Raw genomic sequence first — 23,489 nt, 5'->3', positions numbered from 1 at the left:
ATCCTCAACCCCCGAGAACGCGTCACGCGCGAAGCTGAACGTCGGCGTACCAGTCGAACATCTGGGTCTCCCCGAACGCGCGCATGAACGCTCGGTCCGCCTTGGAGAACGAGTCTACCCACGTGTCCTTGAGTAAGATGGACGTCTTTTCGCCCGCGGCGGAAACCTCGGTGATTGCGTACGCTCGAAGGTTCGCGACCAGAGCCCGCAGGTACTCCCGCCACGCCTCCAGAAACGCGCGCGCGGCGGTCCTCGCCCGTTCGCTCGGCTCGGCGACGGGCCCGCGGTAGCTACCCGAACGCGCAGCCTCCCTCGCGGCGTCGTGCAGGGGCCTGAGCACGCCCGCGAGTTCCTTGAGCCGCGGCAGCTGCGGCTGCGGACCGCCCCCGAGTTTGACCTCGTCCTTGTAGACGTTGACCCGGGTGAGCTCCTGGCACAGCCGACGCACCTCGCTCGTCTTACGCTGGATCCCGATGACGAACGGCACGGGCGCCTCGAGTAAGGACGTCATGCGCTCGGTCATCGGCATGACCGGGAGGGTGAGCGAGCGCCAGCGCAGCGGTCGCAGCATCGTCGTGGACAACGCGAGGGTCACCGCGCCTAAATCGCCGAGGTTCGGAGAGAAAACCGCGCACTGCCGCTCGAGAAGCACGGAGTTGAGGGCGGCGAGCACGTTATCCAGACTCAGCGTTCGGCACAGGGCGGCGACCGTCCACGTCTCCATGTGGACACATTCCTCCGCGGGCGTCATCCACAGCTGTGCGCACCCCGGCCCGCCCCCTGGTCCGGCGTCGACGGAATCCCCCTTCGCGCCGGTGACGCGTCGTCGACGAGCCGCGAGGCTTCGATACACCGCGGGAGATTGCCACGTCGGATCATCCGGACCCTCGTCGCGCTGCTCCCCCGGGGACGGCGTCCCGGGTCGGTCGACGTCCGCGCCGTCCCTGCCGACCGGTGAGTCACCGCCTGGTGAGTCACCGTCCCCGCCGACCGCGACTTCGTCCCCGCCGGCGTCCGTTACGTCCGTTACGTCCGCCGCGTCGCCCTCGTCGGGTACCCTCCGAACGAACCGCACGGGCGCCAGGTCCGGCAGCGGCGAGAACGTCACCTCCCCGCCCAGCGCCGGGATCGCGAGCGCTCGGTACTCGCACAGTACCCGAAGCGCCTCGGATCTCTCGCCAAGCTCCTCGTCGGTGGGCGGCGTCCTCCGAGTTGAACCGGCGTCGTCGGACGGCGACGCATCGTCCGGGGTGGGCCCCTTGTTTGACGACGGATCCGTATCGGCCGGCTCCTCGTACGACAGCTTGCGGCCCACGATGGGCGATGCGTCCGTCCCGTGCGAACCGGCGGCCTTTTCGGTTTTAAGGTTTTCGTAATCTTCGGCCCAGAGCTCCTCCGCGCACGCGCGTATGCGCTCGAGCCTGTCGACCCCGAGCATCCTGTGCAGCACCTCGAAGTGCATCGAGAAGAACGGCACCTTGCTGATCAGGCAGTAGCACCGGTCCGCGGCGATGAGGTACCTTCCGCGCAGGTGCTTCGTCCCCGAGCCGTGTCGAAGATCGCCTAATTTTGAAGCCGCCGATTCAGCCGCCGCGATCATCCCGGGCCGCCGCCGCACGAGCTCCCTCGCGTAGCAGCACACGCCGTACAGCGTCTCTATCCGCTCATCCCCGGCGCTGCCCTCGACGCCAATTTCGAAGTTTTGGTTCCTCAGCGCCCACACGAACGACGCGTCGTCAGCCTGAGCGTACCTCTGCGAGTACACCAAGTCGTTCAAGCCGCTCATGCTGGGCGTCCGCTCCAACAGCCAGGGCTCGACGCCGTGGGGGAAACAAAAGGACGCGACGTCGTCGATGGGCACGGGCACGTCCTCGGGATAGCACCACAGCACCCGCGCCGGGTACGTCTCGCCCACGGCGCTCTTGTACGAGTCCCTTCGGTTCCCCTTGGGCGCCGTCACGTGCACCTCGGCGCCGGCGATGATGGCCCTCTTCGCCTCCGTTCGAGACGCCGCCACGCCGCTGACGTCCGCGTCCGTGGGCAGGCCGCACACGATGAAGTGCTCGAAAGGCGAGGTTATCCCAGAGTCGCCGGCCACCTCCCCGGAGACGGCGCGCCTCTGCTGCGCCTCCCTCTGCTGCCGCATCCACTCCCTCTTCTCCTTCGTGAACGCCTCGGGATTGAACCACGACGCGGGTTTGGGCGCGGCGCGGCTGGGCGCGACCCTTCCGCTCGTCTCTCCCTGACGGTCCCCGCCCTCCCCGGGGTCGCACCGCGCCCCGGGCCCGAGCCTCGACCGGGTCCCCACCTTTTCCGCCTCGGCCACCTCGCCCGCCACCGCGGAGCCGAACATCGAGTCGTAGAACTTCTTGAACGCCGTCTGAGGGATGGGCACGGTCGCGTCGTCGACACCCACCGAGCTCGTTCGCCGATGCGTGGGATTCGTCCCAACGGCGGACGAGTCGCCGGTGCACGGGTCCGAGTCCTTCATCGCGGTCACCAGCTGCGAGGAGCGGGGCGTGGGTCGTCAGCGGAGGTGCGCGCGGACGAGCGAGCGGATGGAGGTGTATTGGACGTGCCGACGGGAGGCGGTCGGCTGCCGAGGAGGAAGGAGCGGGCGGAGATCGTGCGGGGACTCACGTGTGTCTTCGGCGTCTTCGGATCGCGTGCTCCGTGCGGCGCGGGTGTCTGCATCTGGGCCGCGCGCTTCCGCTCGGCCGACCGGGCGCGGCCGCGGTGCGCGCCAGTCTGAGCGTCACCCCCGAAAAAGTCTGCAAGTAGCGTCAGCCTCGACCGTCACCGGCGCTTCGCCACATTCTTCGCTCCGCCGCACGCACCACTGGCCCATCCTAGCTGAGCGGCGATGGCCACCGCGGCGCAGCCACCCGCGGGATCGTGGAATCGAGCCAGCTACGAGCGCGAGCTTCGCGAAACTAGGCGGCTCGCGGCTCGGGTCGGCAGTACCGCCCTCCTTTTCGTCGGGACCACCACGGCGTTGATCTCCAAATACGTGTACGAGGTTCACGGAGAGGGGCGGGGCGATCACGGAGAGGGGCGGGGCGATGCGACGCACCCCCCAGTCCACGCCTTCAAAAAGCCGTTGTTCATGACGTTCCTTTCCTTCGTGGCGATGGCATTGTGCCTCGTGCCTCGTGCATGGAACACTCGACCGAGGGAGGACCGCGGGGAGAACCGCGGGCGCGTGAGGCGAAGAAGGTCACGCGCAGATGGTACTACCAACGCAGAGCTCACGCGTGGGCTGCTATCGGGCGACAGCAGCGGCAGCGGCAACGAGGGGACCGCGCCGTCGCCGGAGCGCGACGAGCGATCACGGTGGACGTTACCGCCCGTACTACCCGCTCTGCTCGGGCTGGTGCCCATAACGCTCGCGGACCTGGTGGCCACGGCGCTCATCTCCTACGGCTTGCTGCACGTCCCGTTGTCGACTTTCCTCATGCTTCGCCACGGTCAGCTCCTCTTCGCGGCGCTCATCGCCGTCCTCCTTCGAAGGACGCTCAACGACCTGCACAAGCTGGGCATGTCCCTGTCCTTCTCCGGCGTCGCGCTCGTCGCCCTCGCGGCGATACTCGCCGACCCGGAAAAGAGAGCGCATACGGCGCGGGGCATGGCGTACGTCGCCGTGTCGCAGGCGGTGCAAGCCGCTCAGCTCACGTTCGAGGGGTACTTTTTGCGAGACCTATCGAGGGTGTTTGAGACCCCGACCGCGATGGTCGGCGCCGAGGGATGCGTCGGCGTCGTGCTCATGCTATGCGTCGTCCTTCCCGTCGCGGAGCGCCCGGGTTGGTTCCCCGGCGGAACGGACGTCGGCGGCGTGGCGGAGAACACTTCCGGGGACACGGTGCTCATGCTTCGTAACTCGCCCCATCTCATCGCCATTCTCGTCGCGTACGTCATCGGCCTCGTAGCTTACAACTACGTGGGCCAGCAGGTGTCGCCGATGGCGGGTGTGGCGTCGAGGACGTGGTTGGAGACGCTCCGGACGCTGGCGTGTTGGTTTCTCGCCGGGTGCCTCCACTACGGTGACTCATCGGTGTTCGAGGGTGAATCGACGACGTGGCAGATGAGCGCGCTGCAGTTGATGGGATTCGTCATGGGAACGCTCGGAACGCTGCTCTACGGGCGCGGGGACGCGGCGGAGCGGCAGCGAATCTTCGAGCGGCGGTTGCGAGCGGAGGTGGCGAACGTCGGCGGCGGCGAAGGGTCGGGACAGGTTGTGACGGGGTTAACGACAACCTCCGACGAGGCGTACCGCGTTCAAAGCGGGCGGGGTCGTCGCGACAGGAAACCGCGGGGGGGAACCCGGGGACGGGAACGGGGCTGGGGACCCGCGGGCGTCGCCGGCAGCAGCCGCTCCGGGACGGACGACGAGCGGGCACAGCTGGACGGCGGTGACGAGGCGCCGCTTCTCTCGCCGGCGCGAACGAGCGTCGACCTGGCGGGTCGACCGCCGGGGTCCCCCGCGGCGGCGTTCGCGAGGACGTCCGCGGGAAGGGAGGCGGCGGAGACGGTGGCTGCGCTGGCGGCGCACGCGGCGGCGGCGGACGGACGTGAGGGGGGCGGCGTCGGGGAGGGGACGCAGCCGAGCCCCCTTGGTTTGGGTTTGGTTGGTGAAACCGTCTCGGAACAAGTCGCCGGTTCGAACCAGTTCACGTCGGGATCTTTCAAGGCGACGATGTCGTTCTCGAGCTACGCCGGCGTGCTCCCGGAGCAACGCCGGGCGTCCGAGCCGCCGAACGTCGGGTCGTTCGGCGCGGAAGGGGCGAACGTGGTCACCGGATTTCACGTCCGGGGCGAAGAGGGCGACGGCGCGGGCGAAGACGGCGACGAGAACGTATGAGAAGCGTAGGGGCAGCCGTCGACGTTGGACGGTTTGACGGTGGTTTGACGATATCACCGACTGTCGGACGTTTTAAAAGAGCACGAGCGCGCTCGGAGGTGCGCGTCATATCAGTCGTCCTTCTTGAGCGCGTTGTCCAGGGAGAGCGCGCCTCCTCCGTTGACGACGAAGTAGAAGTAAATGAGGCAGTACAGCGCGGCGGGTTCGTACGCGTACTGGTGTTTCTCGACCACTCCCAGCGGGAACCCCTCGAGACCGGACTGCGCGACGTGAAAGTACACCGCCAGGCCCATCGTGGAGAAGAGCGACAGGGCGCTTAGACGGGTGAGGAATCCGAGGGTGAGACCGGCGGCGCCCACGAGCTCAGCCCCGGCGGCTAAGTAGGTCCAGGTCACGAACGAGAGCGGGTCGTCGTGTGGCAGAAAGCCGAGGTACGGCTCGACGACGAACTTGGCGAATCCCTCGGGGTCGACCAGCTTATCGAGGCCGTTGTGGACCATCAGCACGCCGGCACCGACGCGGACGACAGCGGAAGAAAGCTCCCGCCCCCAGTTGGTGTCCTCGGCTGCGCAAGAGACGGGAGATGTTAGTTTTCGGCCAGCGGTTCTTCTGCACGATTGGCGGGAGGAACATTCACCGAACGGACCGGGGAAACCGGGCGCAGCCAGAGGCGGGGCTTCACGGGAAGGCTCACCTTTGACGACGACGGCGTTGGCACGGCCTCGGCGTGACGCGAAAGTCTTCGACGGGGCGACGGCGCGCGCACCGCGAAGGGACGCGCGGGAGGTCAGCCTGGGCGGAAGGGCGGTGGAGAGCCCGGAAACGTGTTGCTGCGTCAACATCCTGCTGTAGATCGTGCCTGGAACTTTCTGGGGATGAGATGTGAGAGCGCGAGCCGGGATGAGCGCGCACGCGAACTCGATTGCTGTCAAGGGCTGGAAGCGCTAGCTCGACGCCTCGTGCGCTGCGGCGAGTGTCGCGGCGGGGAAGCGCCTTGCCGGGGGAGCAGAAAATATAACCAACCGCCAGCTGGCGATGCCTGATTGGACCCTGATTTTCGCCTGCTCAGCTGCTGGAAAAGCGGGGAGGCGAATTCGAACCTCGAGGGACAGAAGGAAGGGGAGGGATCTTTAGACGCTCGTCGCAGGTTTGTTTGGATTACAATCGGCGACGTCTCTCACTGCTGGGGCTGGAATCCGCCGGTGGATCCGAATCCTCCCGCACCTCGGTCCGTGGCGTCCAGGTCCTCCACCTCCAAAACCTCCGGCGTGGTGATGCGCTCGAGGATGAGCTGAGCGACGCGGTCACCCTTCTTCACCTCAAAGTCCTTCTCGCCGTGGTTGAACAGGATGACGCCGACGTTGCCGCGGTAATCGTAGTCGACGACGCCCGCGCCGGTGTCGATGAAGTGCTTCCACGCGAGTCCGGACCTAGGGGCGATGCGCGCGTAGGTGTCCTGCGGGGGAGGATGGTTCCGTGGATGTCAGTCGACGCCGCAAAACTGAAAACCAAAAAAACCAAAGAGGAGGGTTCGGCGCGCACCTTGGGAATGGCGATGGAGAGGTCGGTCTTGACGAGCTCCTTGCCGCGGGCGGGCACTACGTAGTCGTAAGCGGACGCGAGATCGTATCCCGCCGCGCCGTCGCTGCCGCGCACGGGCAGGGTGGCGTGCTCGCTGATCTTCTTGACTCGGAGCAGATCGGCCATGTCGGTTTTGGGCTTCTTGTTCGCCTCGTACGGGGAGTTCTCTTTGGTGGACATGCAGCGGACCGGAAGACGCCGGGCTGCTAGGGTCTTGTCGAAGACCTTACGGAGAGTGGTTGGACGGAGGAAGAGCCTTCCGGGGAGCGCGAGCATACACTGCCTGCGCGAAGCTGTTGTGCCGGTCGGGGGTGCCCAACTCCAGATCTCAATTGTTTGAATTTTTCTCGGTCGGCTGGTCGCTCGCGGGCGTCCCTACTCCACCGACATTCTCGTTGGCGCGGGCCGCACGTCGCAGCCTCGCGGCGAACGAGCGTCAAACATGTCGGGCGTATCATCCAAACTAATGGGGCTGAAGGTACGCGCGATGCCGACATCGACTCGCCTTTTCAACCCTCGCACGTGAGCGCGCCACAGACGAACCCGCCCCGCCGCCGACTGAACCCCCGTATCGCTACGACCCAACTCCCGAACGCAGTTCATGCAGCGCGCCAAGGAGAGGGAGACCATGACGAAAGCGCAGGAGGAGACCGCGCGACGCGAGAAAGAAGCAAAGAAGAGCGAGGAGTGGCACGCGCCCGGTTTCGGGCCAGGAGCATCGCCCGCGGACGGCGTGAAGGTGCAGTACATGCCGGCTTCGTTCTTTCGCGAGGCCAGAGGTCCGGTCAGGATGTCGTTCGGTGGCTTCAACAAGGAGGTGGAACGGATGAACGAGGAGTCCGCGGAGAGGAGAAGACGGGCGAAAGCGATGGCGGAGGCGGCGAACGCGAAGAACGAGGACGTCACCGACGCGGAGATGGCCGCGTCGTTGGGAAAGGGAGCGGGAGCGGCAAAGAGCGGCGCGAAGTCGGCCGCGAGCGGCAAGGGTGGGGACGGGGCCAAGGGATTCGTGAGACCTCCGGCGCTCGAGGCTACCAGGAAACGCTCGGGCGACGATGACAATCACGAGCGGCGGAAGAAGAAGAGCAAGGATGCGAAGCGCTGATTAATCGACGAGTATCAAAATTACAAGACCCTTTCGGCTGCGCTCACTCGAAGTGCAGCTCCTCGTCTATGTCCCCGTCGTAGTACGCCTTCATGTCCTCCGTTCCGAAGTATCGATCGCCAAACTCTCCCACGCCCGGCACGACCCTGTTCTGATCGTTCAGACCGGCGTCAACCTCGCTCGTGATGATCTTCATCTGCGGGTATCGCATGCAGAGCGAGTGGATCCCCTGGGAAGCCGCGATGATGGTGACGAACATGATCCTATCCTGCCTGACGCCAGCCTTGATGAGTCTATCAATCGCAGCCATCGAGGACACGCCCGTGGCGAGTATGGGATCGAGTAGGAGGACGTATCGATCGGAGATGTCGGCGGGCAGCTTCTCGTAAACGACCCTCGGAAGGTTCGGGCTTCCCTCGCCGCTTCGAGCCCCGTGCTCGCCGAGATACGACGTAGGCGAGTCGATCGCCGCCTCCATCGCGACACGACTGACGGATTTAGTAGCCGCCGTCGGGGTGTTCAAGTTCGACGCGCTGCTCAGACGATGCCCGGAGAGCGCGCTCGGCAAGCCGTCGTTATCCCTCCTGGCGACGAGAATTTTGCCAATCTTGATCCCCTTGCAGCACGCTCTGAGCGCGTTTTCCATCGCCTCCCCGCTGCGGATGAGCGCGACGCCGCAGATCTTCTTGCTGAACGTCACCCCGTTGTATCGATCGCCGTTCGGCGTCGTCACGATCTCGTTCCTGAACGGCAGGTGCCCGAGCGCGTGCTCCACGACCAGCCGGATGAGCCTGTCGGAGTAGAACACGAAGTCGCTTCGGTTGCACGACGCGCTGCGTATGATCGTGTGCATGCCTCGAATCTGAAAGTTGGGCGGGAGCACGATGAGGTTCGGGTAGATCCTTCGCAGGTCGTTCTGACCGAGCTTCGTGCGAATGTGCTGCACGATGAGGTCGATGGCGACGTTGTTCTCGCCCTGCGCCCACGGAATGATCACGTCCGCGTGCCTCTTGCTCGGTGACACGAACGTGTCGAACATCGGCTTCACGAACGTGGTGTACTGGGTGATGACGCCGTCGACGCTCCTGCCCCTGTCCACGGTGTCCCTCTTCAATCGCCTGGCGAGTCTCAGGTCGTCGTCGGTGTCGACGAATATTTTCATGTGGCACAGTTCCCGTACCTCCTGCATGGCGAGCACTAAGATGCCCTCCACGATGATGACGTCCGCGGGCTCCACGGTGACGGACTCGTCCTCCTTTCTCGAGTGCGTGACGAAATCGTAGATGGGCACCTCCACCTTGTTTCGAAGCGCGAGATTCTTGAGCGTCTCGACCAGCGCGGCGACGTCGATGGCGTCGGGGTGGTCGAAGTTGTAGCTGCTGACGTTGTCGTGCTCCTCCTGCGTCAGACCTCGATAGAACGAGTCCTGCGCGATGAGCACCACGCGCTTCTCCTGCAGGTTGTGCATGATCAGGTCGCACACGGTGGTCTTCCCGGATGCGGTGCCCCCCGCGACGCCGATGAGGAAGGGCTCCTTGCCGCCGTTGCGCTCTACGCGCTCGTCGACGACGGACGCGAACTCGTTCAGATCCGCGCCGCTCCTCCTCCCTTTTCCGACGCTGCAGTTACGCTCCAGCATGGCGCTCAGGATGGAGTCGCGGTGCAACGCAGACAGCGCGCCCGGAGATCCGGGGGGCGGGGAGTTCACCAACCCGTTCCCGTTCGAGCGTCCACTTCGCAGGGGGCTCTGACTCAGCGGCGTCGACGGTCCGCTCGACATCTTGCCACCCCTCTGTCTGTCTCGTCGCGGAGCCGGAGACCGTGTCGGACCCTGCCTGCGCCGTCGGGAGCGCTGCGCCGTCCGACGCCGTCGTCAACATAAAAAAGATGGGAACAGGAAAAGCAATTTCCCGCCAGTAAAACCGAAAATGCACAAACAAGCAAACAGTTGAAAGTTTCAGTGAGTATAAGATTACAAATAGGCTTAAATTTGAATGGATTCATACGGCAACGCAGTCAGGTGTGGAAAATCGAAATACAAGGGGAACGTCAACTCGTAAACTCACCAACTCGACGGCGGGGCTCACTGCGACCGTCGCAGGCACGATCGATGTTCGCGATTACCTCCCCGGCGACCCTTGTTGGCGCGCCCACGGCATGTTTTAAGGTGCGCGACCCCTTCCTCGTGGACGATCTCCCCTTCCGGGGGCGCGCCAACCCCGATCCTCCCGATCGTCGCGCCCGCAAAAAGATCTGATCCCTCCTTCCCGCCTTTCGTGATGCAGGCCAACACGCGCGCCAGGGTTGGCGCGTCTAGGCGCGCTAGCGTCGCCGTCAGGGCCGATTACGACGCCGGCGAGCGCCGTGGCCGCGACACCACCTTCGGCATGCGCCAGCAGATGCTCGAGAAGAAGGACAAGGGCGCGGACACCTCGTCGTTCTGGGGCAAGGTAAAGGCTGCGTTCGCGATCTTCTTCCCTCCGAGCGAGGAGGAGACCGCGCGCCTCGAGGCGAAGAAGCGTCTGAGGATGATCCTGGTGGCGGACAGGTGCGCGATGAGCGGTGCCGCGATGTCGTTGATGAAAACGCGGATCGTCGAGGTGGTGTCGGACTTCGTGGACGTCGACGAGGAGCTCGGCGTGGAGGTGAGCATGAGCCAGGACCCCGAAGTCACCGGCACCATGTACGCGGTTTCCATCCCGGTGCGAGGGGTGAAGCCTCAGTTCGACGTGGAAAACGAGACCTACGGATGGGACGAGGAGCCCATGTACGACGACGACGTGTGGGAGAAGTCGGAATCGGACAAGTGACGGGGCGTGCCAGTCGGCGCGCCCGGGGATGACTGAATGTTAGCCAGTTTGCCCCGCGTTTTTAAGCAGCGTCGCGTTTCAACCGCCTACCGCACGACCCGCATCGACATGGTAAACCCGGGCGCCGCATCGTCACGCGACGGGACGAGGACGCGTCGCGTGATATCCATCGCCACGCCCAACCCCGTCGCGTCCACGGGCTCGAGCCTCAGCCGCCCCGAATCGTCCCCCAAAACGCGCGACGCCTCCGCCCACCGACGTCTCGAGTCGACGTTCGAGCCGAGTTCCCTCCATTCGGCGCAGAGCCCCTCCGCGCGCGCCGCCCGCGTCGACGCCTCGTCGTACGGGACCCCGTGGTTCTGCGACGCGATGTGGCACAGCTCGCGCGCCGATTGCGCGAACGCCTCCCACGCGAGCGCCCTTCGAACGACGCGCTCCTCGGAAGCACCGCCCGACGAAACGCTTCGCGGCTCGTCGACCAACTCAGCCGTCAGCGACGCCGCCGCGACGAGCTCCGCGACGCCGCCGCCCGGAACCACGCGTCCGCCGTCCGCGAGCGTCCGACGGACGCGACGGACGAGTCGCCTGACCTCCAAAACTCGCGCCTCCGCCACTTCACGGACCGGATGGCACAGGACTGCCGTGACAAGTCGCGGCGTTTCTAGATACGTCGCCGAGAGGTAAGTCACCGAGCCTTCGCGAAGCGCCGAGCGCCGCTCGTCCGGGTCCCACCCCCCACGCGCGGACGCGTCCAGGCACATCTCCACCGCGCTCCCGCTCGTGCACTCCCGCAGGTCGCGGACGGCGCGCGGGTCACAACGCGGCCACCGAGTGGGACCCACCCCGCCGAGGTTTTCACCGCCGACGCCTTCGCCGAGGTTTTGGATCACCGCGCGGACCCCCAGGCGACGCGCGAGCGCCCGCGCGACGGCGTCGTCGCACCGCCCCGCGCAGAGTATCGCGTCGACGGCACCCGCGGCACCCATCGCGGCGCACACGTCGTCGACGTACCCCTCCATGTCAAATCCGGTATGTTTCGGATCCGGCACGTCTCCGGCGACCAGGACGGTTCTCCACGCAGTCGCGCCCCCTTCCTTGTTCCTCGCCTCGATCGCCTCGCGCAGCCCCGCGACGCCGACGCCGACGCCGCTCCATTCGCCGGTGACGTGACGGGGTTCCAGGGGCACGAACAAACCGGGAACGACCCTCGAGCGCTCCGCCGGGACGCCCGCGACGACCCGGGTGGCGAAACCCGACCAGTCACCGCCCGACCAGTCACCGCCCCCGTTCCCGCCGTTCGACTCGGCGCCTTTTCGAGGAGAAGCGAAGAGGAGCACCGCCGCCGCGAGCGCGACGTCGACGTCCCCGGGGAATCGCTCGCGGTCGAAACTGAGCACGAGCGCCGCGACGTCGATCGCGTCCGTTACGTCCGTTACGTCCGTTACGTTCGCCGCCGCGCACCCGGGCCATCCCAAACGTGCGAGAGTCTCTGATGAGTCCGCGATGCGCCCGGGGCCGAAGTCACCGCGCGTCCTCACCGTCGCCGACGCGCGTTCGATGGCCTCGGCGATCGCGCCGCGGTCCGCCACGTCGTCACGCGTGATGTCGCGCACGCCGGTTGAAGCCTTCGCGAGGGACTTTTCGGCGGCGGCGGCGGCGGCTTCGTAGTGCTCGCAGCATTCCGCGAAGCCGAGGTCGTGCTCCACTCGCAATCGCTGCGCGTGACCGGCGAGGAGTCCCGCGAACACCAGACCCCACGTGCCGCCTCCGGCGCCGCAGCTCTCGCCGGTGACGCGCGTCAACGCGAGACTCTCGACTGGATGCGGTCTCGGGCCGCCGAGAGCCACGAGGAGCCCCGCGAGGTCCGAGACGAGCTCGCCATGCGCGAGCGAACCGTCATCCCAGTTGGCGTATCCGTGCGCACCGCTCGCCGCGACACCCCTCCGCCGCTCGAACGCGCCCGCCAGCTCGCTCGCCCTGCCCATCAGCGTGGTCATCACCGTCGTTCGCTCCGCCCACGCGCCGTCGTCGGCGTGCGCCTTCATCCTCGGGCCCCGTCCGAGGCGCGTGCGGACGGACGACGCGAGCGCCTGGAGATGCGCGACGCGCTCGCGGATCTCATCGTCGGCGGCGCGGGAAGGGCCGGCGTCTCGAACTCTGGAACCCTCGCGCCTCGGCGTCCCTTCCGCGGTGGTCCAAAGCGGCGTCGTATCGTGGAAACCCATGCGTCACGCCATCGCGCGGGTCGGGCCGAAGTGACAGCGAGCTGAGAGACTCGCTTCAGTTAAACTAACATCCAGTAAAATTTTACAGGCGGGGGGCTGAGTCTCATCCACGCTCCGCGCTCGCTCGGACCGCGGCTGGCGCGAAGGACGCCGCGTCGTCGTCCGAACCCGCCCCCGACGACCCCGACCCGACGCTGCCTTCGGACGCTCGGGCTGGAGGCCCGAACGCCGGCCTGGACCCAAACACCGAAGTCGACCCCCCGCCGCGGCGCCACCGGAGTTTCCCGCCGTTGCCGCCGTATTCGCCCCCGTCGCTGCCGTGACTGCTGTGACTGGGCGTCGAGTCGGTCGGCATGCGAAGCCCGACGCCACTGACGAGCGGCGCGCGCTCCTCCGCCGACCGCCGACCGTTACGAACGTTACGTCTCCGTTCGACCGACGCCTCTCCTCCGAGACGCCTCTCGCGCCTCGAACCGGCGTCGAGGAGCCTGAGGTCCGATCCGGACGAGCCCGAGCCCGATCCCGATCGTAACGCCTCCCCGTGACGGCTCGCCTCCCGATCGTGACCGGCCGTCTTCGGCGCGGTCGTCCCGCGCCGCCTCGCGCCGCCGACGGCCGAGTAGTAGTCCTCCGATTCGTGGTCGAAGTAACGCTCGGTCATGTCCGGGGTGAGGCCCTTGACCCGAATCCGTTCCTCCTCCTCGCGACTCGCCCACTCGTCGTCGTCGTCGTCGTCCAGGTTCCTTCGCAGCGCGACGCAAGCCGCGCAAGACAGCGTCACGAGCGTCCCGATCGCCGCGAGGGACAGGAACCTGTACACGTTCGCGTGCACGGCCACCTCGGCCCGCCTGTAAACCCTCACGTAGTCGACGTAGTGGAAAAAGTCACCGTCGCATTCCGTCATCGCGTCCGGCATGCCGAAAGGCGACATCTCCGTGTTCAAAATCAGGTAGAACGGCCACCTGGGCACGATGGGAACGGTGAGCCTGTCCAGAACGTTCGTGAGGACGCCGTCGACGTAGTACCGGAGGGACGATTTGTCCCACTCGACGGCGAACGCGTGAAACTCCCCGTCGAGGTTGAGATTTTGAACCCGGTGTCGACCCCTCGCCTCCGAGCTCGCGCCGCACACGCCCCCGGGCGCGAAACGGTACCCGCTCTCCACCGCGTTCGGCGACGACCCCGGCCCGCCCCTGCCCCCGCCGTGCGCCCCCGCGATGTCGATCTCCCCGCCCAGCGGCCAGCACGCCTCGCCGTACCCCGTGCTCGGGTCCGGAAGCATCCAGTGCCTCGGTCGGATCCCCGGGCACGATTGGTCGGGGAACCGCGCTCGAACCTCCACGCGCCCGTACGTCTGCGAGAACGAGCCCAACGTGTCCACCCAGCACGAGACGAACGGGTACTCCGCCTCGGACGTGCGTCTAGTGCCGGGTTCGTGGAAGAAGTCGTCCGGTGAGGTGTTGGGACGCCGCCGGGTCCGCATGGCGAGAGCGCCCCCCGACACGACGCACTCGCGCGGGTCGTACCACTGCTGCGCGCCCCACCCGCCGCGCGTGCGTTCGTCCAACCCGAGGCCCGACGAGTTACCTCGCGGGGTCCACTTGGTGAGGTCTAAGCGATCGCCGTCGAACTCGTCGTGCCACGTCAGCTCCCATCCGGGTCGGCGAGCATCCGCGGGCGGGTCGACGCGGATGGCGCGTTCCGTCCCGATCGCGAACGAGGCTCCTTCGCGGCGGCGGCGGGCGGTGGGATCGCGGCGCGCGAGCTCGTCCGCGAGCGAGCCCATCGCGGGACGCTTCGCGCCGACGTTCGCGGCGCTCTCGCGCGCGCGATGCGCCCCGTCCCCGTCCCCGTCGCCGCGTTCACCGCGCGGTGGTTTCATCCGCGATGGGGGCGCGGGCGTCGGCACCGGCCCCGACCTCTCGTCCGAGCCCCCGCCCGCGGCGTCGCCTTCCCTCGCGCGTCCCGACCGATGAATCGCGACCCCGAGCGCACCGTCTCTGATCCAGTCCGGGTTCGCGCCCAGAGACGACGCGTAAACGCGCGGATCCGCGCGCGTCGCGTCGGCGGCCGCGGCCCGAAGGTGCCGGTCGGCATGTTCAGCTCCGAGGAACCCGCCTCTCGCCGAGGAGAGGTCGTATCGGATCTCCGACGGCTCGACCTCGACGATCACGGTCAGCAGGATCGCCGCGATGAGCGCGACCGCCCATCTTACGGTCGAGCGCATCCCCTCCGGCTCGCCCGTGCCGGCCTTTGTGTGGCAGCGGAGGTAACTGACATCCGCCGGTGTAACTCCTTTTCCGCGGCGAGGAAGAACAACAGAATGCATCCAAAATGTGAGAGGCTAATCTTATGTTGAGATAGTGAGGATTAGAAATGAAATCTGTTTTCTAACCATAATAAGAGTTGAAGTACCGTGTATTCAGTCTTGGTCAGCGGGGATCGGGTGTGCGATCAGGGTTTTAGCATCCGCCCTGCCCGCAAGCTCGGAAGTTTCGTACAAGGGGCGAAGGCCTCGATGCTCCTCGCCCTCTTCGAGCTACACTCGCCTTCAAAGGTTCCCTTTGAAGTATACACAGCGGTAGTCCATCTACTTAAGAAGGCTGTATTAAACACTCACCATGTCTGCCGAGGTTTCCACCAAGAAGGTGCGTCACCTCCCGAGCCATCCCCGCGGGGGCGCGCCTCCCCCCCAGGGCACAGGGCTTTTAGGGTTTTCCCGAGAGATGACGCCGGAAACGCGCGACGTCCGCATCGTGAGGGTTACGGATGCGCGCCGCATCCGATGAACCCACATCGATGTGGCCACACGCTCGCATTGGCTTTTCCCCGATGCGATTGCGATGTCGTGACGTCCATCACGCCCACGCGGGTCGTGTCGCGGAGCCGGCGCAAATTTCCGGGGCGCCCACCTCCCAAGTCCTCAGCGAACTCGCCTCCCTCGAAACCAAGCTGACGTTCCGATCACCGTCCCGTCTCCTCGCAACAGAAGTCCAAGAACGCCAAGGAGGGCATCAACAACCGTCTCCAGATTGTGATGCGCTCCGGCAAGTACACTCTTGGCTACAAGACCACCCTCAAGTCCCTCCGCTCCGGCAAGTCCAAGCTCGTGATCATCTCCAACAACTGCCCTCCCCTGAGGAAGTCCGAGATTGAGTACTACGCGATGCTTGCCAAGACCGGCGTGCACCACTACCAGGGCAACAACGTTGACCTCGGTACCGCCTGCGGCCGTTACTACCGCGTGTCTTGCTGCTCCATCACCGACCCCGGTGACTCGGACATCATCAAGGCGCTGCCCGAGGCGTAAATTGGCTCTTGAGGCCGGCTGACATGTCACTGACGTGTTTATTCTACCCGTAGATCGTGTCTAGGCTCACGCGGGCGATATCGTTTGTCAATGAGAACCTCGACATTCTGCGCACCACACTCTCGGCTCGACGAGACAATACGACATTCTCTTGATAAAGCAACAAGACTAGGCGGAGACGAGCCCCTTAGCAGCGATACAGCGTAACCAATAATCTTACCCCTAGGCGCATCCCGGCGTGACCCCGCGATAATCCTCCACGAACTCCATCAACAGCGGGTTGATCAGCTCGGGCGCCTCGTCCTGCGGGCAGTGCCCGACGCCCGGCAGCTCGATGAACCGGTCCACGCTGTCAAACTCGCCGTACGCCCGCCCGTCCTTCACGGGCTCCCACGGGTCCGCCTGGCCCCACATGATCCTCACCGGCACCTCGCTCGGCATCGCCGGCAGGAGCTCCTCCGGAAGCGGCCCGCCGCTGTAGGAGATGAAGTCCAGGAACACCTCCGCGGCGCCGGGCTGAAGCCCCGGCTTGAGGATGCACTCCACCAGCTCGTCGGTGACCGTCGCGGGATCGCCGTACGCCTCCTTCAGGATGTTCTTCACAGTCTCGGCCCTCGCGACGTTCTTGAAGAACTTCTGCCCGATGTCCGTCGTGCGAAGGGTGTTTTGCAGAATCTTGACGAACGGCTTGATGAGCTCGGGCTGCTTCTTGATGTGTAAACCGCGGAGAGAGGGGTTGATGAGGACGACGCCGCGGCACGAACTCGGCTTGTCCACCGCCGCCTGCAAGCCGGCGACGCCGCCGACCGAGTTGCACATGATGAACGCGGGCTCGCCGACGATCTCCTCGATGAAGGCGTTGAGCTGCCTGGCCCAGTTCTCGAAGTTGTAGATGGAGTTCTGGGGCAGAGACATCGGGTCGGGCTTATCGCTGTAGCCGTAGCCGAGCAGGTCGATCGCGAACACCCTCCCGCGCTTCGCGAGCACGGGCACGTTCTTGCGCCAGTGATCGGCGTTGCCCCCGAAGCCATGCACCAGGACCATGGCCGGGCCCTCGTCCCCCGCGCACGTGTACCTAATCTTGTGACCCTCCCACTGCCAGTTCTTCTCCGTCGGCGGGACGGTCGAGCGCGTTGGTTGGACGCGAGTCGCGGGAGACGATGTGGCCACCGCGCGAGGTGCCTTGGCGCGGGCGCGGTCGGAGCGGCGATCGGCGTGGCGACGCGCCGACGAGACGAGAAACGCCCGAGCGGAAAGGGAAGCGGCGGCGGCCATGGCTACCCGATTTCTAGGTGGGATGCGGCGTTACGCGGTGACGCGACGCGCGACGGGCTCTGATGGCTTTTCTGGGCCACTGGTGGTGCCACGTCGGTGGGATGCCCAACCCTCCAACCTTAACCCTCAGTCAGGATTCGTGTTCTGAGGTTGTTTTTCTGTATGCTCCTCAGTTACGCCGTCAACCTATTAGGGGTTAATCAGGGACCTCCTCTTCTCGAGGACGACTTCAGGGTTTCGCACACTTTTTCGGCTGCCCGCCGAGGCGAGAAGGCGGCCTCATGGGGAAGGACAAGGTCAAGAAGGCGGGCCAGGCCTCCGCGGCGGGAGCCCGCGCGAGTGGCTTCGGCGGCGGCGGATCGTTCGGAGGGTGCGCTCCCGAGTTTTCCCGGCTTTTTCGCGTCTCTCCCGGTCGGCACCCCAGAGATCTTTCGTCATCGTCTCGATGCCCGCGATGCGCAACCACCGACCGTCTCTCCCTTCCCATTTCCCTCACGCCGGCGCAGGATCGGGTTCGGTGGATACTCCGGCGCGCAATCCCTGTCGTCGCAGACCTACGACGATGCCGCGGGCGCGGTCGAGGTGGACGACGACCTGGCGAGGGTCATGGCCCGACTCGTGAAGCACAACACCGCGACCAGGCTCAAGGCCCTCGCGGACCTCGTCGACGTGTGCGAGGGACGCGCGTGCGGCGGCGGCGGCGGCGGCGGGGACGCGTCCGCCTCGGCGCCGTACGCACGATCCCCCGAGGAGCTCGCCGCCGCGCTGCCCCAGTGGACGCTCGCCTACCGCAGGCTCCACCTGGACAACTCCCTCGCCGTCAGAGTCGCGTCGGCGAAGGCGATGGCGGTCGTCGCTGGAGGCGCCGGCAAGGGCCTGGGGAAGCACCTCAGGCGCCTGGCCCCGTCCTGGTGGTTCGCCGCGCACGATCCCGACGAGACGGTGGCGAAAGAGGCGCTCGGCGCCTTCGAGTCGGTCTTTCCCACCGACGCGAAACGCGCCAACGCCCTGCTGTTCGCGCACGCCGAGATTTTGGACCAGGCTTCGGAGAATCTCCTCGTCAGGTCCCCGGACGCGATGCCCCACAGGGAGGGCACCGCCGACGAGCGCGCCGAGCGTCACGAGCGTTTGCTCGCGAGCACGGTCAGGGCCATCGGCGGGTTCGCCAAGCGCGCCTTCGTCGGCGCCGATTTCGACGCGGGTGACCCGAAGGCGTCGGCGGCGTTGGAAAAGCTCGGCGCCGCGATTGACGCCGCCGGGTGCCTGGGTCCGTTCGTCAGGTCCCCGGCGGCCGCGCTGCGTCGCGCCGCGTACGTCGCGCTGATGGACGTCATCTCCTCCGGCGCCGTCGCGGACCGTCTGATCGGCGATGGGGCCCGGTGCGGGGATCGACGAAAGAAAATAGCCCGGCTGTGCGTCGCGACGGCGCTGGAGGAGACGGACGGGTCAAACTTTTCGGCGCTCTGGGAGCTGGTCGTGACGTACCCCCAGGCCAGGGCGGGGTGCTGGGACGACGTGCACGCGGGCGTTGAGGTGATCCCGGCGCTGAAGTCGCACCTGGCGAGCGGGTGCCACGGCAACGCGACGGCGTCGGCGCCGTCCATCCTTCCGTTCCTGTCGCTCCTGCCCCCTCGAGCTCTGACGGACTCGAGCTCTGACGTTCCCAATTCGGCGGCGGGGGGTTCCGAATCGGTTGCCAACGCGTCGGCCCTCGCGGACGTGCTCGCCGCCGCGTGGGAGGGCTGGAAGCTGTGCTGCACGCCGTCCAGGGCGGACGACGCCGCCGCGCTCCTGAGATGCCAACGCGAGGGCTTGCTCTACGGACTCATCGTCCTCGCCGAGTCCGCGGCGGACCCGAGCGCGTTTCGCGCGGGGCTCGTCAGCGCGTCCGTGCTGGACCGCTGGGCGCCCGAGTGCATGGCGACGGCGACCCACGGCGACGTCGAAAGAAGAGCGCTGTGCGAGGTGCTCGCGACGATCAGCTGCAAGCCGGAGCTCGACGCCGTCGCGGGAACGATGTGGGCGGCGCTCGCGTCGAGAGCCGTCGACCTGTGCGGGGGTAAGACGGGCGGTAAGATGGACGCCGCGGGCGCCGCTCGCGTCGTGACCTTTCATCGATGCCTCCTCCACGCGGCGGAGCGCAGGCGTTTAAAGACGGGCGAAGACGGGGGCGATTGGGTCCGCGAGAGGTTCGCGAAGCCGGTGGCGTCGGCGGCGCTCGAATCCGTCGCCGCGTACCCCGGCGACGCCGCCGCCGCAGACGTCGTCGCCGCGATGGTTCGATCGCACGGCGCCGGGTGCCTCCCAACGGACGAAGCGATGCGCGGACTCGTCGACACGTGCGAGTCGCCCGCTCTGCTCGCCGCGGTGGTATCCGCGGCTCCGGAGCTCTGGGACGACGCGCTCTCCTCTCTGTCCTCCAAAGCCGGGACGCTCGCCGACGTCCTCTCGCGACTGTCGCTCACCGGTGGCGTCGACGACGCGAAGAAATGGGGCAGGGTTCGGCTGGACGATGCTGTGGTCGGTGCCGCGGGCGGGGGCGTCGACGGCTCTGGCGTGGGCGCGCTCCTGATTGCCGCGGCGCCCCTCGTGTCCTCGGGCGCGGCGGTTGAAGTCATGACCAGGCTCGCGGCGACTGTTCGGCGAGGAGACGCCGCGGCGGCCGGGACGAGGGACGCCGCGGGGGCTTGGGCGTGGCCCCCGCCCGATGGTGATCGCGCCGGCGCGAGGGAGGCGTGGGAAGATCTCTTCGAGGCCCTGTTTCTCGAGCACTTGACGTCGCGTGAATCGCAAGAGGATGAAATCGATGCGAACGGATACGCTTCCTCGAGCGACGGGGAAGAATCTATTGAGAACGACGGGTCGTCGAGCGCGGATGACGAAGACGACGACGACGACGACGACGAAGAGGATGACGCAGAGGACGAAGAGGACGAAGTCGACTCGAAGCCACGGTCGTCAACCGGTGCGGGTGATGAAGCTTGGGAAGCTCTGGAGCGATCGGTGGCGTCAAATCCCGTGGACCTCGGCCAATCCTCCATTCATCGCAGGCTCGCATCCGCCGCCGCCGAATACCTCATCGGCAACCGAGGAGCCAAGGCTTCGGCAATCGCACACTCCGCAGTTTCCGTCCTCGTCGCACTCGGCGTCGAGTCGACTGAAGCCGGACGCGCAGTCGCGTCCGCCGCGTGGGAGTCGGGCAAAGACGCGCCGGAGACTCTGCCCGCGTATCTCGCCGGCGTAGCGGAGCTCGTGGGATGGGCTCCGGTGATGGACGCGGCGAACATCGAACCGGGCGCACCGTTCGAGTTTGCCGATCGGATCTTGTCCGTACCGTCCGTGGCCTCGTCGTTCGAATCGTTCTTGCTAGCCGCGGATAGGGGCGCCCCGCTGGACGGGACCCTCGCGCGACTGGCGTCCGTCGCGACGTCTCGAGACAAAGAATCAGCCGACGCCGCGCTCGCACACGCGCAGCGTCTGCTTCGCAAAGTCCGACGACGCAGGGCGCAGTGGCTGGAGGACGGCGACGGCTTGTTCCGAGTTTGGTTCGATTCCGTGCACGAGAAGGACGGGTCGAGCGGCCGAGCAACCGCGAGCGTGCTTCCCGCGTTGTTGCCGCCGCGAGACCGCCGCGACGCGTCTCATTTAAAATTCGTCGCGAACGCCGTGGCCGACGCCGCCGCGATGGTCGCGCGGCGCAACGTCGCCCTGAGCGGACCGCTGCTGCTCATCGCGGCGGCGTGCTTCTCGGATCCGCAGGACGGTGGGTCGCGCGCAGGATCGACGGCGGCGTCGAGGCCGGTTGTTGTCAAGAAGGGCGAGGCGCCCGAGCTTCTCGATCTGTTCAGGAAACTTTCGCTGAGGGAAGCCGCGGAGGCGGCCGCGGCTGCCGCGGCTGCGCGATTCGGCGCCGCGGACGGCGGCGCGGGTGGACCCGATCAAACCCCGGAGGAGGCTGAGGAGGCTGAGCTCGGGGTCGCGGCGCTGAGCCTAGGGACGATTGAAAATTGCGCCGCCGACATGGACGCGAGGGACTGGCAGACGATAATCGGCCGCCTCGAATCGTGGACGCAGACCAGGGTGTTGCACGCGGAGACCGCGGCGGAGGAAACCGCGTCGATCGCGGCGAGCGTGTGCCACGAGGAGATCGGGAAAGATGGACCCGTTCCCGTCGTTGAACACGCGCCGGTTGGTTGGAAAATCGCCGCAGAGGCTGCGAGGATACTCCTCAGGATCGACGCCCTCCCCGTCGCAGTCGCGACGCCGGATCCGTCTAAACCCGGCGATCGCGGCGATATCGTCGCGTACAGCGTCAAGGGACCGGACGCCGGAGCCGTCGCGCGCCAGCTGGCATCCGCCGATTGGCCGACGGCTCGCGGAGACGTTCACGCCAGCCTCGCCAGAATCGCGCTCGCGGCGGGGGCTCAGCTGCACTGCTGCAACGCGGTCAGAGACGAGGAAGCCGCGGTTGGAGCGTCCATGATTACCGCTTGGTGGCGAATCAGATCCGTCGAGGCGCCCCTGTGGGTATACCTCGCGACATTGTGGAGCTCCTCGTCGGGCCAGTCGGCAGTCGCGGCGACGAATGCGTTTCGGGAGATGGACCACTGGTCCACAGACGCCGGCTGCGGCACGATTCCCTCGCTCTACGCCCTCATGCTCTCGTCCAACGATCGAAGCCGCGTCATCGACGACATCGATGAGGACGTCGCGGAGTCTCTCACCAGGGCATCGTACGCGCTGCTGTCCACGCCGGCGCTGCTCAAGCCCGCGGTGATCGGCCTCGACGCCAACATCGACGACGTGGCGCTCATCGAGGAGGCCGTGGACAAGGCTGAGGACGAGGGAGACGCTCCCGACGGCGACGCTCCCGACGGCGAAAGCGAAGACGCCGTGTGCGAACCTGTGGCGCCCAGATCCAGGGATCCGGTGCAGATCGCCGCCGCCGCGGCGGAGAAGGCGGCGATTCGGGAACAGCTCGCGGATGCGCTCGCGCCGAACCCTTCCGATTCCGTCGCGACCGGGGGTAGGGGCTCCCCCGCGCCCAAGCGACGCGTCACCGGGTCCGCGCATCGGGTCACGAGCGAGGGAACTCTGCTGTGCTGGAGTCTGCTGCTGCGCCTGACCACGCGCCTGCCCCACGGATCGCGGACGAGGGAACGATTACTCGAATACGCCCGGGCGACCAAGGCTGTCCCGAGGCTCATGTCCGCCATCGCGCCGACGCTTCCGCTCGCCGAGGCAAACGCGAGGATCACGCCGCGAGGATCGAGACGCGGGTCCCTGTCCTCCATCGTCGACGCCCCAGGGAGGGCGGACTCGCCGGCCCGCGGGGAGGACGCCGACGGCGCTGGGATTCCCCCGGCGTGGCGTGAACTCGCTCGGCTCTCGAGGGACGCGGCGTCTTCCGGCGGATCCGGCGGCGGGAAAGCGGCGGCGGGAGCGTCGGTGGACCCGCTCGACCCGGGCCTGCTCTATCGACCCGTCGACCGGCTCTCGGGAACCTGCGACGGCGACGGCGACGACGACGACGACGTCGTCGGCGAGAAGAAGACGCGGGTCTCGTCCAGGCGAGCCGCGCGCGAGGCTGACGAGCGCAAGTCCGCCCGCCTCTCCGTCGGCCTCTACCACGCCGCGCTTCGAGCGCTTCCGGCGGCTGTGCGCGTGTGGTTCGCGGATCTCAGGGATAAGAACTTCGCGAGAGCCCTCGCGTCCGCCACCGCGTCTTGCGTCTCCCCCGCGCTGCTCGCCGCGGAGTTTGACGCCGTGGAGCGCGCGAGCAAAGGGACGTACGGCGGCGGCGGATTGGACGACGACGCGGGCGAGCTCACGATTAAGGCGTCGAGGGGTAACCGGGAGGTGGTTGCGCGTTACGACATCGACGACGCGTGCCTGGAGCTGGTGGTTCGACTTCCCGCGTCGTACCCGCTCGGCGCGGCGGAGTTGGACTGCGCGAAGCGGGTGGGCATATCGGAGGCTCGACTGCGCAAGTGGATGCTGACTGTCAGCTCCATCCTTCAGCACCAAAACGGCGCAGTCGCGGAGGGTCTGATGCTGTGGAGGTCGAACATCGACAGGGAGTTCAAGGGGGTGGAGCCGTGCCCGATCTGCTACCTGGTCATCCACGGCACGAACCACCAAACTCCGAGGCTCGTCTGCAGGCAGTGCAGCAACAAGTTCCACAGCGCGTGCCTTTACAAGTGGTTCCAGAGCAGCAGCGGCTCAAAGTGTCCGCTCTGCCAGGTGCCGTGGGGAAGCAACTATCGGTAGAGTCTCTGTCCGTTGGCGAATTCATGCATTCCCACAGTGCGCTACGCCATCGTTA

At 66.7% G+C, this 23,489-nt stretch overlaps 11 protein-coding genes across 11 annotated transcripts; 4 read left to right on the top strand and 7 right to left on the bottom strand.

Annotated features, from left to right (window-relative positions):
- Positions 1–22: 22 nt before the first annotated feature.
- Positions 23–1,438, bottom strand: MICPUN_81852 (predicted protein; the record flags this gene model as incomplete). Its single annotated transcript, XM_002502279.1, has 2 exons — positions 23–757; positions 992–1,438. 2 exons carry the CDS (start codon positions 1,436–1,438, stop codon positions 23–25), a joined length of 1,182 nt encoding a protein of 393 aa, XP_002502325.1.
- A 1,425-nt stretch (positions 1,439–2,863) lies between these two features.
- Positions 2,864–4,956, top strand: MICPUN_58954 (Drug/Metabolite transporter superfamily; the record flags this gene model as incomplete). The annotated part of the gene is made up of 1 exon (XM_002502649.1): positions 2,864–4,956. The coding sequence occupies one exon, from the start codon at positions 2,864–2,866 to the stop codon at positions 4,856–4,858; it is 1,995 nt and encodes a 664-aa protein (XP_002502695.1). The 3' UTR covers positions 4,859–4,956.
- Positions 4,957–4,995: 39 nt separating this feature from the next.
- Positions 4,996–5,433, bottom strand: MICPUN_73131 (predicted protein; the record flags this gene model as incomplete). Its single annotated transcript, XM_002502278.1, has 1 exon — positions 4,996–5,433. A coding segment is annotated over one exon (438 nt), but the record flags the coding sequence as incomplete, so codon positions are not given.
- Positions 5,434–6,035: 602 nt separating this feature from the next.
- MICPUN_97460 (deoxyuridine 5'-triphosphate nucleotidohydrolase) lies at positions 6,036–6,565 on the bottom strand (the record flags this gene model as incomplete). The annotated part of the gene is made up of 2 exons (XM_002502277.1): positions 6,036–6,314; positions 6,401–6,565. The coding sequence occupies 2 exons, from the start codon at positions 6,563–6,565 to the stop codon at positions 6,036–6,038; spliced, it is 444 nt and encodes a 147-aa protein (XP_002502323.1).
- A 1,022-nt stretch (positions 6,566–7,587) lies between these two features.
- Positions 7,588–9,183, bottom strand: MICPUN_82049 (predicted protein; the record flags this gene model as incomplete). Its single annotated transcript, XM_002502276.1, has 2 exons — positions 7,588–7,939; positions 8,075–9,183. 2 exons carry the CDS (start codon positions 9,181–9,183, stop codon positions 7,588–7,590), a joined length of 1,461 nt encoding a protein of 486 aa, XP_002502322.1.
- Positions 9,184–9,823: 640 nt separating this feature from the next.
- Positions 9,824–10,354, top strand: MINE1 (plastid division regulator; the record flags this gene model as incomplete). The annotated part of the gene is made up of 1 exon (XM_002502648.1): positions 9,824–10,354. One exon carries the CDS (start codon positions 9,824–9,826, stop codon positions 10,352–10,354), a length of 531 nt encoding a protein of 176 aa, XP_002502694.1.
- Positions 10,355–10,440: 86 nt separating this feature from the next.
- On the bottom strand, positions 10,441–12,579 carry MICPUN_58949 (predicted protein; the record flags this gene model as incomplete). The annotated part of the gene is made up of 1 exon (XM_002502275.1): positions 10,441–12,579. One exon carries the CDS (start codon positions 12,577–12,579, stop codon positions 10,441–10,443), a length of 2,139 nt encoding a protein of 712 aa, XP_002502321.1.
- Positions 12,580–12,682: 103 nt separating this feature from the next.
- Positions 12,683–14,908, bottom strand: MICPUN_58948 (glycoside hydrolase family 16 protein; the record flags this gene model as incomplete). The annotated part of the gene is made up of 1 exon (XM_002502274.1): positions 12,683–14,908. The coding sequence occupies one exon, from the start codon at positions 14,906–14,908 to the stop codon at positions 12,683–12,685; it is 2,226 nt and encodes a 741-aa protein (XP_002502320.1).
- Positions 14,909–15,123: 215 nt separating this feature from the next.
- MICPUN_94345 (predicted protein) lies at positions 15,124–16,003 on the top strand. Its single transcript, XM_002502647.1, has 2 exons — positions 15,124–15,227; positions 15,569–16,003. The coding sequence occupies exons 1-2, from the start codon at positions 15,201–15,203 to the stop codon at positions 15,887–15,889; spliced, it is 348 nt and encodes a 115-aa protein (XP_002502693.1). The 5' UTR covers positions 15,124–15,200; the 3' UTR covers positions 15,890–16,003.
- A 108-nt stretch (positions 16,004–16,111) lies between these two features.
- Positions 16,112–16,933, bottom strand: MICPUN_97456 (predicted protein; the record flags this gene model as incomplete). The annotated part of the gene is made up of 1 exon (XM_002502273.1): positions 16,112–16,933. The coding sequence occupies one exon, from the start codon at positions 16,931–16,933 to the stop codon at positions 16,112–16,114; it is 822 nt and encodes a 273-aa protein (XP_002502319.1).
- Positions 16,934–17,445: 512 nt separating this feature from the next.
- On the top strand, positions 17,446–23,434 carry MICPUN_58945 (predicted protein; the record flags this gene model as incomplete). The annotated part of the gene is made up of 2 exons (XM_002502646.1): positions 17,446–17,534; positions 17,671–23,434. 2 exons carry the CDS (start codon positions 17,446–17,448, stop codon positions 23,432–23,434), a joined length of 5,853 nt encoding a protein of 1,950 aa, XP_002502692.1.
- Between the last annotated feature and the right edge of the window lie 55 nt (positions 23,435–23,489).

Source organism: Micromonas commoda, chromosome 5, assembly GCF_000090985.2.
Source record: "Micromonas commoda chromosome 5, complete sequence".
NCBI classification, from domain to species: Eukaryota; Viridiplantae; Chlorophyta; class Mamiellophyceae; order Mamiellales; family Mamiellaceae; genus Micromonas; species Micromonas commoda.
The sequence above is the reverse complement of the archived record's forward strand: the minus strand, read 5'-3'. Positions and strand labels throughout refer to the sequence as shown.